The 12903-nt window shown below is 38.1% G+C and overlaps 1 protein-coding gene across 13 annotated transcripts in view; it reads right to left on the reverse strand.

The window, feature by feature from the left end:
- Positions 1 to 12903, reverse strand: part of GTDC1 (glycosyltransferase like domain containing 1) — a 184264-nt gene that overhangs the window by 121201 nt on the left and 50160 nt on the right. For all 13 annotated transcript variants that reach the window (XR_012650529.1, XR_012650528.1, XM_075028960.1 and 10 more), the window contains one exon: positions 2670 to 2880. Coding sequence is in view for 11 of the 13 variants with exons in the window: in XM_075028960.1 (XP_074885061.1) it covers positions 2670 to 2851 (182 nt within the window). In the remaining 2 variants the exon portion in view is untranslated. The remainder of the gene's footprint in view (positions 1 to 2669; positions 2881 to 12903) is intronic.

A 12903-nucleotide genomic window follows, 5' to 3' on the forward strand; every position in this document is an offset into this window, starting at 1 on the left:
TACATGTCTGTCCTCCAATAAAAGTATTTGCAAGTTCATCACAAACCCTTTAGTCACTGCAGAGTATCTGAATTTAACATCTATGATTCTGCACCATATATTCTGCTTCAAAAGCACTTTCTAGACTGTTCCTTAACTCACTGAGCATCACTTGAAAACTAACAAACCTGCTTCCTTCCCATAATCAGCTTGTATGTATAGAAGTATAGATCTTTGAAAATGTACACATACTGCTGCTATATAGATGTATAGCAGTATCAGATTTATTTGCATCAGTATTTTTTCTCACACATAACAGCATCTTAAAATACAGTTTGAAAAGAAAAATTTAGTAATGCAGATCTGTCACCAAAAGTGTTTGCACTCGAAATATTTGTGACCTTTCTGTATTATTAAATGCACAAATAGAAACAAGGTATTTATGAAGTGTCACATTTATGAAAATCACTCGTAAAAGAAAATTTTTATTCCACAAATAATGTCAATATTATAAATAATGCAAATTTGGTATTTCCCATGACCTCAGAAGAAGGTTGAAATATGTAAATATGTAATTCAAAGCACACACTCCTGCCAGTTTGCAGTGAGAATTTTGTCTTAAACTGCTACCTGGGAAGCAGATCTTTAGTGGTTACTAGCAAGCTAGAAATAGAAGAATCAATGTTAATTTTAATCAATGCTTTTTCTAATAGGAGAGAGTAGTCAGCCTCATTAGGTTGTAGTCTGGTGCACTTATACTTTCAATTTAATAAAATACTTGAAACATTCAATTACAAAACAAACATTAAAAATGTGCAAGTAAAGTAGAAGGTACCTCTATCAGTTTTCCTCTCAGCAGTCACATCAGCCCTTGTTCCTAAAATTTGATCCTGCCTGCCAGGATAAGGTACATACTCTTTTTTAAACATTGCACCTTTGTCAGCTTTGACTATTTGATTCTGTCTGATCAAACCCTAACAGCAACAGCAAAGAAAAAGCTTTCCTAAGTTGCTCGATTGGTTATATCAGATTTATTTGCTGTCAGTAAAGGTTATATTTGCACATAAGTCTATGACAGATTGCAAGTTTATTAACTTCAAGTGAGTTTTCAAGCTGCTGGCTTGAGGGGGGTGTTATTGGGTTGCTGGTTTTTTGGGGGGCTTGGGGGGGGGAAGTGTCGTCATTCCCTCCCCCTTCCCCCAAGATGCAGGTTACTTGACAAATTAGAGTTAAGTTATCTTAGGTCAATGTAACTGTAAGTTAAACTAATGAAGTGTATGTCTATGAGTGATGTCTGATTAGTTTAATACAGTTAGTGCTGGACAGCTTGGGCTGCTGACCTTGAAGGAACACAGATAACATTGCGATGCGTTGGAGGATGCGGTTGCGATACAAGACAAATTTACATAACAGTTTGTCATATACACTCCTCCAAAACAAAATCGTTGCAAAAGGAAAGCTATAGGAAACCAACGCTAAATGCCTCGCACAAGACAAACCAGGGAAAATTAATTATAACATTTGGCTTGGGATGGTAGCTTATTTTAAATGCAAGCCAGAAGCAGGCACAGAAAAGGTGCGGACATTTATATCGTATGCATCCCAAAACGGATTAGACATGTTTGGGGCAACACTGTTCAAATACAGCCTTCTATAGCACACGATCTATTCTTGAAAAATCATATTGCTTCCCCAGTCGACGATGTCTACTTGCTCCTGGTAACAAATAGCAGACCCAGTTCTGAACTGTAACTAGTTAGCACATCATTTAGGTGTGCTCAGAGTCCCACCGAAGTTTGTTCTGTTGCTGAAAAGCAGCTGCTTGTGCTCAGACATCCCCGTGCACGAACAGGCTCTCTCCACAAAGGTGCAAAGTCAACTGAGTGCTCATTTACTACCCACGCCGTGATGCTCTGCTGCACGCTCCGAGCGGAGCACGTACAGCACCACGCGATATGTCCCTGCTCGAGACAATCATCTTACCACATCTCAACTGATCAGGTAAGCCAAGCAAAATTGCTCGTTTTAAAGACAGCTTGGTTCTGGAGTGACTGATTCTCACTACATGATAGCTATCTGTTGACCTAAATAGTCTGCTTTTATCAGCCCAGGTTCTAGCTGATAGAAATTTGCCACTTACATAAATGCATAATTGACATCCACAGTTGCTGGCACATTACAGAACCGGACCGTCATTAAGATAAAACTGCTCCCTTAATCCTCCAGGTCAGCTGAGTAGTACACTGATAAATCAGACTTGCTAATAGATACATCGTGATACTGCAAGTGAGGAAGCTTGCAGCATTCACATCTGTGCCATCTTTCAACCTGATCTGTGAAGCACAGTTTAAACCTTTCAGTATTACTGAATTCACTTGATAATTATTTTAAAATAAGATGTACATATACACGTATACACAAACAGGTATCTGTATATTTGCACTCTTATAGACTCTCAAGGACTACCAATGCAAGACAAAACAGTCTAGGAAACTCTAAAACATGGCAGTAATTTCCCAATTAAACCCCAAGAAGTCAATGCAAGAAGAACAGCTTGTATTGTCCACTGCAAATCTCCATTTGCTTATGCATACATGCTTGCATGCACATAACCGAAGACTCAGCTCAAGAGACCTGGTTGAAGGCCTCCCTGTAATGTAAGTTTAGAAATTATTCAATCCCTGGGTTACCTGTAATTAGCACTTGTTGGCACTGTTTGCATGAAATAAAGAGCGGCAGTCCGTGCTTTCCAATGCCACTTCTTGGCAGGAAGCGTACAGAGGACACAGTCGTCTTGTAGCTCTTCCTGGAGAAGATCCATCAGCTGTTTGTGGGAACCACCATAAAAGGCTTCAATGAGAAGAACACTCATTTTCCAAATACTTCAGAACTGTATGGATTCTGAAAATGACAAGGGAGAAATATTTTACTTTAGAAATACTTTTTTTTATTTAAGAAAACTGTATTGGAAAAAGCGCAAACATATTGCAAGGCATTACAGTGTCGTAATTTTTCCCGTGAAATTAATCCTTCATATTATATTAATGAGTTTACTTCAGAAAAAACTACTTAGCAATTATGATGACAAAATTATCACACCTATTAGTTTCAACCATTAAAAGATACTGTTTGTAATTTTTAAATGAATCAAAGCGTGCAGGACTTAAAAAACGTATTTTGAATTTATTGTTTTGTTTTCAATCAGATATTTAAAAGCAGCTTTACTTTACACATTCACTCTTAAATATATACAATTCTTCCATAGCTTAGGAAATAGTTTATTCATTTTTACATAGGTTTGCCCCCTTTTCCTAGATAAAACTAAAGAACAACTCAAACCCACTTCAGCCCCTATAGTTGCTAATAAGGGTGATTTGGGTGACTTAAAGCCAGAGAGCAGCCCGGGGAGATGCAGTCCGAGCATCCCCTCGGGACTCTCTCCTGCATCACTGGGAGCTGGGATCACCACCCGAGCAACATGCTCAGACCCTACAAGAGATGTAAACCACGTTGAGGGTTTTGGGTTGGGTTTTTTGGGTTTTTGTGGGTTTTTTGGGTTTGTTTTGTTTTTTTTTTTTTTGAGTACTCCAAAATGGCTGGAAGAGAACCTTATCGCAGGTTTAAGGAAGCTCTCAGATGAGAAGCCCCAGAGCTGCTCACAAACAGGATGCAAAACGTGCTGCCCAAAGTGAAGGGAAAGATGAAAACCTTGTGACTATTGCTCATCTCTTTCATGAGTCACAGACTTGGGGTACTGAAAAGCTGCTTTTCAGATGCTTCAAGCAAAACCATCACATACAAAAGTTGAAAACAAAACCCTGAAAGGTATTCACCATCCATGACTGCCTCCCTCACTGCTTCCTTCTCAACATACCCTAACAAGGGAGAACTGACTCTCTTTAAACTTATTTGCTCAGGCTTTGTGTTTGATGCTGTATATTGCAAGACCGTACATCCATTTCCTGACCTGTAATTGCTAGTGGTTTCAGACTGTAATCCTTATCTTCTCAAAGCCTCTGGTGACAAGAAGTGAGAATTCAACAGAGAACTACGCACTCTCCAGAAAATCTCAATCATCATCAACCTTGAAGTTTAGTTAGATTCAAGTTCGGGTTAAAAAAAAAAATCAGTATTCTGTAATCAGAAGGTAAAAAACAAACAAACAAAAAAAGCCTTACAAGTGCATTGTAGCTATCGAAAGATCAACTGGCCAGCAACAAAAATCCAAACACTGAAAAAATTTAATTGGGAGACAAAATATAAGAAGCCTCTAGATAGCTTTGAGCCGTTGGCCCATCATGGTGTAAGCTGAAACAGCAGTGTAGATCTGGTGGGTCATCACAGATCTATCAGCAAGTGAAAAAGTATTCCATGCTCTGGATTTCTTGCCATAATCCAGCCTGGATTCAGGTTATAATTTGCTCTATTATTCACTTCCCTGTTCTGTTTCAAATAATATTTTTTTTTGACAAATATGTTCCTTTCAAAAGAAAAAGGATAGCCTTCTGGAAGCAGAGACTTCACTCCATTTTGAAGCTTGCTTCTTTTCAGGTAGCAAAGCAGATTCTGATTTCTTTTCCACTGACCTAATTTCAAAAATCACACTTTTGAGATCACTGACGTTTTCTGAATTTACAATGATGTAACCAAAATCATACTCTCTACTCCAAAGCCCTTTTGGAGCCTGCAGGGTAATAACTGCTATAAAAACACAAGCTGTGTTTTAGAATATGCACTATTCACCTAAAGAACAATTTGTAATTAATCATGCTACGCTTGTCATCAAATGTCACCAAAAATTTAACTCAAAGGACTAGAGGGAAGTGTTTTGCAAATTCAGCCCCTAAAAAAAACGGGTACGTGAAAAGTTAGTAAATGCCACCGAGTCAGTCACTCAGGGAGAATGCGTTGCAGTTAATTTACAAATCATTAGCGGTATCAGTAATAAAGTAATCCGTTCATAAAATATCTGATCAAATTGCACTTCATCAGACTAGTTCTGAAACTGGTTTTTATCACTCGGTTTAGCTGAATCGACAACGTGCTCTTTGGTTTTATTTTGCAACAGTTCTCACTGTACGTCGTCCCTTATGGGGACAGAGAATGACTGTACATGCTGACGGTAAGACACTTTTTCAGTTCTCAGGTTTCCTTCTTGCTTAGAGATCCTGACATTTAGGTTATTCTGCATTTATCCTACCTTTACATCTATTAATAAAAACGCGTTATGCAAATATTACACAAATATTGCCATACAATAAACTCCCTTTGGCTATTTACATCAGGAAACTGCGCTGAAATTGTGGATGCATCATGGAGTGGGTGTTAGATGGCTCTCGCTATGTAATTCTTCATAACACTCATAGACCCCATGGCAGCAGCACGCGAGGGTGAAAATCAGCGATGACACATTTTTCAGAGACGATCTGAAGCTCAAAGGCTTTCTTACATGACTCTCGCTCCCCCAAAAAATGTAGGTACTGCTCACTAAAATCCTCACTAGCATTTGTAGGACTCCAGTGTCGTATGATCTGTATACATTACTAGCAATACACATCACATTCAATTTAGAAAAAATGTTATATAAGGAGCAGTATATGGCATGCTTTGTTCCTTTTTTTTTACAAGATGCTACCAAAATATGAAACTACTGAAGAATAATGGCAATACGATATATGGTCACGTCGACTTCAGGGGTTGATTAAGCCGGAGCAATGAAAAGTCTTCTGTTTTAAAAAGATACACTGATAATGCAAAGGAAATTATATATACACACTAATAATTTCTTGTATTCAAAAGGCACAGAGGAGGTAGGACACAGCCATTTACCTCATATTTCACCCACATGACTTCCAGTTTTGTTCACATACAAAAATAACATCTATTATTTTTGCTTTATTTCCCTTGACCTAGCCAAGTTAAGGTAAATATGTACCATATACTCCTCGGAGGTCTCGAAAAGACACAGCTGATAAACGGCCTGAGAACATTCACCCTATCTGATGGAATGCAATCCTCAATTAAATATAAATCACGCCAGGTATTCTTTTCCCCATTTCAAAGAAAACAACAAATACTAGAAAAACAGAACTGTTTCCCCTTTCTCATTACAGTGCTTCCTCTCTGGAGCCAGCAATCCTGCGTGTTCCTCCAACAGCTCAACCCCATCCGCGGGGCTGCAGCACCCTTTGCTTTGAAAATCTGTTACTCTGCCTACATCGTATGTAGCAGCACCTTCTTCAGGATATACTTCACTACGAAATTATCTGGAAGAAGAAAATCCTTTCAAGTGCTAACAGTGTCAAGAGTGACCTAACACAGAGGTATACTGAAGCACTGAGAAATTTAGGTAGGTAATTAGGTGCTGTCTCAAAGCCAGCATCTCACAGTGACATTCATCCAGGAGTTTTGTCATTTGCTTCAGCCCTACCACACGGTGAGCACGTTGCAGAAAAATGGCAAGTGATGGAGTCCCTAAATGGGCCACTGCTGTTTGATACAATAGTTTTCCTTTAAAAGGAATTCTGAGCACTATGCAGAGCAATAAATAAACATTTACTTTAATGGCACAGAAGAATTAACTGTTCAACTAGCCACAGAAACCATGCCTTCTTTTTAAACTCTAGGTGAACACCAACTAAAGTATTTTTGTTAAGCAACCTAGGTAGAGAAAACTCATCATTTTCCATGATTTATTAAAGAACATACATTCACTTTGTCTTATAAACAGAAGTGTGGTTTCACAAACATCAGCGTAGCTCACATCAGAAAGCCATAATTAGCTCCATTCATTGACGTATTCAGACAACATAAATTGCAGATCATGTTTAAATATCTGTCCAACAAAATAGTTGAGCAACAATCCAAAACCAAAGGAATAATTGTTAATATATTCCATAGGTAGAGAGCTGCTATTAGTTACAGGAAATAAGGTATATGGTTTCAGTAATGATTGTTTTAACGGTCACAGTCCCACACGTATGAGAAATTTATTCCACCACCGTATCCAGAGCACACGTGGTTCAGTATCTTATAACTCAACCGACTACAAAACACATCAGGTACGCATTGTGGACATAAACATACTTATAACCTTTGATTATTTCCGATAAACACACCGTAATACCTAATACAGGCAAAAACTTCTCACGTTCCACATTCTGATGAAATGGGATTTTCCAAAGGACTGTTACAGGGTCTCTACCTTTCTCCCTCTGCCCCTTCTCCCTGCCAGCCCCACAATACGCACCCACCCCAAGGCTGGATGCAGCAAATGCACACACACAAACCTAGATTGAAAGAGCTTGCATTACCCTCCCACTCATGACAATGACTCACCGAAACCCCAGAGCTATACCTTAAACACAATCACATCTTAATGTTTGACCAAAATTTACCTCATATTTAGATCACCCAAAAGTACCGGCTCTAAGGTTTGTCATTACTAAACTGTGTAAGTGCACAAAGCAAGAATGCCACTTAATTTATCTGTTATATAAATCAACTGGAAAAAGCAAAAAAGTCTCTACTTCTTTTGAGAATGCGGTAAACCAAAATCGCTCACCTTTACTTGGATGTCTGCATCAGCACTAATACTAATTTACTGGTGACACCCATTAACCACAATCTGTCCCATCCACACAACCTGAGAGTTGCAAAAACCTACAGAACACTAAAACCCAGTTTCACCCGCAGGCACCAAGGATGCTAAACACTGTCTACACTGACACCTGTATGGACTGCACTGCCTGCTTTTGTTTCATTGAACACTAAAACACAACGTTTAATTTTATTGTGCTTATGATCTACGTATCTGTTTTGCAAAGGCGGTCTTCGTTCCGTTGACAATCAATTCCCAGCCAGAAATAAAAATAGTGAATGGGAGAAAATGGCATAAGTCCCAGAGGTCTCAGGTAAGGATTCCCCATCTGCGAACTCTGCCTCAAAATCCCTTTTAGTGTAAGACTTATTTATGATACTTATTGAAGTACTTGCTTAAAGGACTGCTAAGTTACTTGTCTACGGACTATTTTAAGATTACCATAAATACACATATATTGAAAAATCAGCTGCTTGTAATACACTTTACGTAATTATTGATATTTTTTTTCTTATTCTCGGAATTACGTTCCTCAAAACGCTCGCACATCAGAGCGTGGGGCAGGCGTGCATCCCATATAGGTGAGAAGCACAGCAGCGCTTGAGATGATGCAATTAGAATTGCAAACAATAGAGGTTTTTAAAGAACTGTTTTGATCTTAACTAAAAAGCAAACTGCGAGGATCACCAGGTTCAGTCCTTACATCTGTGCTTTCAAGCCTGAAGCGCAACAGCAAGAATTGAAAGTTACAGTTTAAAGATGTCCCACAGCTCTTAATCCAGAGCCGCCCTGACACAAGAGACGGCAATGGCTCCTTTTGGAGTTTACATATTTAGAAAGTAACATGCTGTAAAATCGGCACATTATCCCGTGCATGCTAACTAAACAATATTGTTATCAATCCTTATGAAAAAGTTGTTAATGCATGTGCAGAGTATGCATTTTAAAACTCAGTATTTAAATTTTTTTATTATTTTATCTAGGCAAAGGCACTAATGACCTTCATCATTCCTTGCTGTAAATTAAATCTGGGTTTTTTTCAGCTATAGAAAAGCAAAAAAAAAAACCTTAGAATTTTCTTTTCACCTTCTTTCCTGACATAGTCAAAGACTGTCATAAATACTTTGTATCTATACTTCTAGCCATCCTCAGTCAACATCTCTGAAGATCATAATCTATACTGAATAAAGTAAATTCTTGCAATTTAGTTTTTTTCCAGTGGAGAAAAACATCTGTGTATCACATTTATAGTTAACTCAAAACCACACACAGCCAACATTACCTCGGTGGGGAAGCATACATCCATCCCCCTTTGGAGCACGGCACTCAAAAGACGTTTTTTCAGGGACATTTCACTGGCCAATCTCCTGATTCCCAGTACGTTATGAACAGCAATTACAATACACAACTTGGTTTGTATGCCTCTAGTTGACCTACTAAGTGGTATACATGGGACTAAGTACTACTCAGAATAGGGCATCAGGGATACCAAATAGTCTGTAAACTATTTTTGTGAGTTCAGATTAACAAAGGCAAAGTTAAGTATTTTTAATATTTAATTAGGAGAAAGTTTTCTTGATTTCTAAGCCAAAGGAGAAGGGGAAAAGGCAAAGAAGAGGTGTGATGGAGAACCAGGGCCAAGCTCTGCCAGCAAAACAACTACAGCTACGACTACCCATTGCCACCAAACCAGATTACTCTTCCACAGAGCTTGTTCTTCTGCCTCCTTCCTTTAATGGTCCCAATAGCTCTACTGAAGTCGACATGAGTAGGCTGCAGAGCAGTAGATATTAAACAATCAACTATCTTCACAAAAAGATCTAACGTTATTTTGGCTAGCTCTTCAGGCAGTGACAGGATTTTGAGGCGGGGGGAAGTTAGTACAGGTCTAACACGAGAGTACAACCTAAAAATGCAAGGTTAGCAATTGTATTTGATAGAAAACTAGTTATTCTGATTTAACAGTTAATTATAAGCTCCCATTTGCCATGTAATTCAAAAGCCTGGAATAATGATAACTTACTTTAACAGAGACTGATAATGTTCTTTAATGGTATGTTGCTTTTATCCAACATATTTGGACTGTGTTTACAGTGCTTGAAGGCTCAAGACAGTTTAAAAGACTCATCTTTTCCAGTACTGTACCTATTACTATAAATTTCATAATATTGATGAACTTGAAGGCTTACATTAGGTTTAAACAGATGAACAATACTTGAGTTAGAATATCTCCGAGTAGATAGGAAACTAATAGGTGTGGTAATGGGAGATGTAGCGCTATTTTTAAACTTGACAGAAGACATATTAGTTGCTAGTTCCCTATTATAGAAAAAGCACCAGTCTGGTAATAACGGGCTGGCATTTTGAAATTCCTCCGATTTATTAGGAATATGATGAGAAATGTGTTCCACACATTCTGGGCTTCAGACCAGTTTCTGTATAGAAAGGTAAGTATTACAACCTGCATCTGTAGCCAGTTTAAGAACATATATATACACTTGAAAAAATGACTTGCAAATATTTTAACTAATTTTATTTGAAAGACTTAGTCTATAGTTCATATTAGCCAACTGATTAAAAGACAAAACACTTGTTAGAAGCCATCATTAGTTGCTCCGCGAGATACTAGAATCACCCTGCATCAAAAAGTTGTTTACTGCAGCAAATCTGAAGTAGTAAAACCCTAAATGATGAAAAGCGAAATCATTCTTGTATCATGGAAATTTGGGATTTAGCACTTAAAACATTCCTCTTGTACAAAAGCTGGAATTGCAAGAGTTAATTTAAACATTAATTTAAACATTAGGCTTGGTAGCCTGAGAAGTTTGGCAGCAACTTTTGAGTGGGCACAAGCCAGACTTATTTTACAGTCAGAAACTATCCATTTGAATATGTGATGAAAGGATCTGCATCTTCAGTCACACCTTGAATCAACAAAAAGGATGGGATGAGATCTACTGTCAAATCGAGTTCAACTGTGAAAACCAGGAGGAGTCCCACACGGAGGAGTATTACCGAGGGACAGTTTGTGAACTTCACAACACATGCCAGTAAGGTTACTTCAAAATGAAATTCAGTCATGATGGAAAATGGACTTCAAAAGGGATGCCAAATCTATCCGCCATGTTATTCACCTAAAGACCCGCAACACAAGCAATTTAAAATGATAATCATTAGCATTTTGCCAAGCTATGAAACCTTTCACCAAGTGAAGAGAATAAATCACCGTTTTTGTTTGTTTATAAGAAGCAACATTTAAGTATTAGACCCCTACAGCAGTTTGGATAAGACAGTCTTGTAATTCATAAAGTAACTTCAAGGGTGCAAAGTTACCTGCACAAAAATAGCAGTAACTGTAACTGCAGCTACCTGTAACTAATAAGTACTAGAAGTCAACAGCTGAAATAATTTTTGGTCTTCCACTTGCCCAACTCTTGTCTTCTCGGGAGAGAGCTGAACCAGTGCTTCATACTAAGAATCTATGAGAACAGAAATATGTCATTAACTTCTGTCCAGTCAGCAGTATGGTATCCCTTTCAGAAACTGCTCAAAAGCTCTCAGATTCAACAGCGAACATCACACAACATTGAATGAGGACTTCATGCAGCACTAAACATATTTTTCCATTTTAAGAATACTTACATCCTATTTCCAATTTGACATACAGAAGATATGTTATCCACAACAATTTATAACTCTAGCACGATGAGAGTTGCCAACTTGATTTAGCAGTGCAGCATCATGTTTCCTGTAAATAATTTCCCTATAAAGTTTTGACTAAGCTCTCTGAAAGGGCTACAGCAATATTAAAGGCTCCGGAGTATGGCCAGAGTGCTTTCTGACAGCTCACTGCAAGTTTTCCCCAACATCTCTGCTGACCCAAGAATAGCAAATCTAAGGAGTTAAGTCACTTGTTTCCATTCTGCTGTCTGCAAAGCCTGCAAAATACTTGCAACGATTTGCTTAAAGCAATGAAGAAAAGCATATTCATATGTTTTATTTTACTTCGCAAGTATGAGAAAGTTAATGGGTCTACCTCCTCCACTGGGAAGTATCTATGGATACACCATCGCAGAAAACTGAAAAATACTGACATGAGTTAAATAAAGATGTCATGTTATCATCTGTCAATTGAAATGGTGAGCATTTCAGGAAATATTTTTTTTCATGAATCAAAGCGATATACAAGCATCTCAAAACAATCTGTTTTGGAAGGTTATCTTGGTTATTTTGTAAACAAGTTTAGGTTCTGAGTTGATGTTTTAAAAACAGATACTGCAAAAAGAATAAATATTAATGTCTGGGGGAGACCCTAACAGACATGAGACAAGCATAGCCCTTTTTAGCACTGCCACAGATAACAGCAAGGCAAGGACATGCAGAGAGGACATCAAGATGTAAATTTTTTCCTTGAAGATTATCAGATGGCTGATACTAGAAAGGCGCCATTAAAATCACCACCATCAGAAAGTCTGTGCCTTAAAAACTTTGCTTTTGTTGCACGTAACAAAATCTGTCTATAGCATACGATCTGCATTTTAGTATCTAACGAAAAAAAACAGGCTTTTTTTTATTTTCACTATATATCATGAAGATATTATTAAAACTCCCTCAGGATTTCAGCTTTAGTGTCACTTGAGAATCACTTCTCCGCCTATCTAAAAAAAAGAAAAAATAAAGGGAGTCTCAAAAGCATTTACCCTGCCTGAGTCAACTGGCCATGCTCATTAAACTTTCCTCCTAAAATCTGAAAACCCTTATCAAAATCAAACATCCTGTTCAACAAAACCGAAATGACACTGTCACTCATCAGCTACTTCAACTTGAAACACCAGAGCACCTGCAGAACCTCTCACGCTCCTCCTGCAAACTGGTACAACGTTAAGAACATTAAGTATGGTTTATAATGGCCATGACTACTGGGGTGCAGGAAAAAACATTGTCACTGCAGAGCTGAGAGCTCAAGAAACTATTTTAAGGTCATTACTGGAAGATCCTAACTATTTAAAGTTTAGCTAGCTATTAGTAGATGCTTTTCCTGACATTGCTGATACAATGAAATGCCAGAAATACCATTACAAGCCAACATGAGAAACTGTTCACACCTCACGCACACAAGGTCCCTGCTTAATATTCCCACTTCTTTATTTCAAAGTCACAAAGATCACAAGTTTCACCAGCCAGTTAAAGATCTGTCCTGACTCATACTAAAGACTTAAGGGTTGTGCAGTTATTCTAGCCATTGAGAAATTTTTGGCAATACCATCAGTTAAGCATCCACAGCAGCCATAAGCAGATCTTAAGAGGCCTGAAGAAAAACAGCA

The sequence above is a fragment of the Buteo buteo genome, chromosome 5, assembly GCF_964188355.1.
Source record: "Buteo buteo chromosome 5, bButBut1.hap1.1, whole genome shotgun sequence".
NCBI classification, from domain to species: Eukaryota; Metazoa; Chordata; class Aves; order Accipitriformes; family Accipitridae; genus Buteo; species Buteo buteo.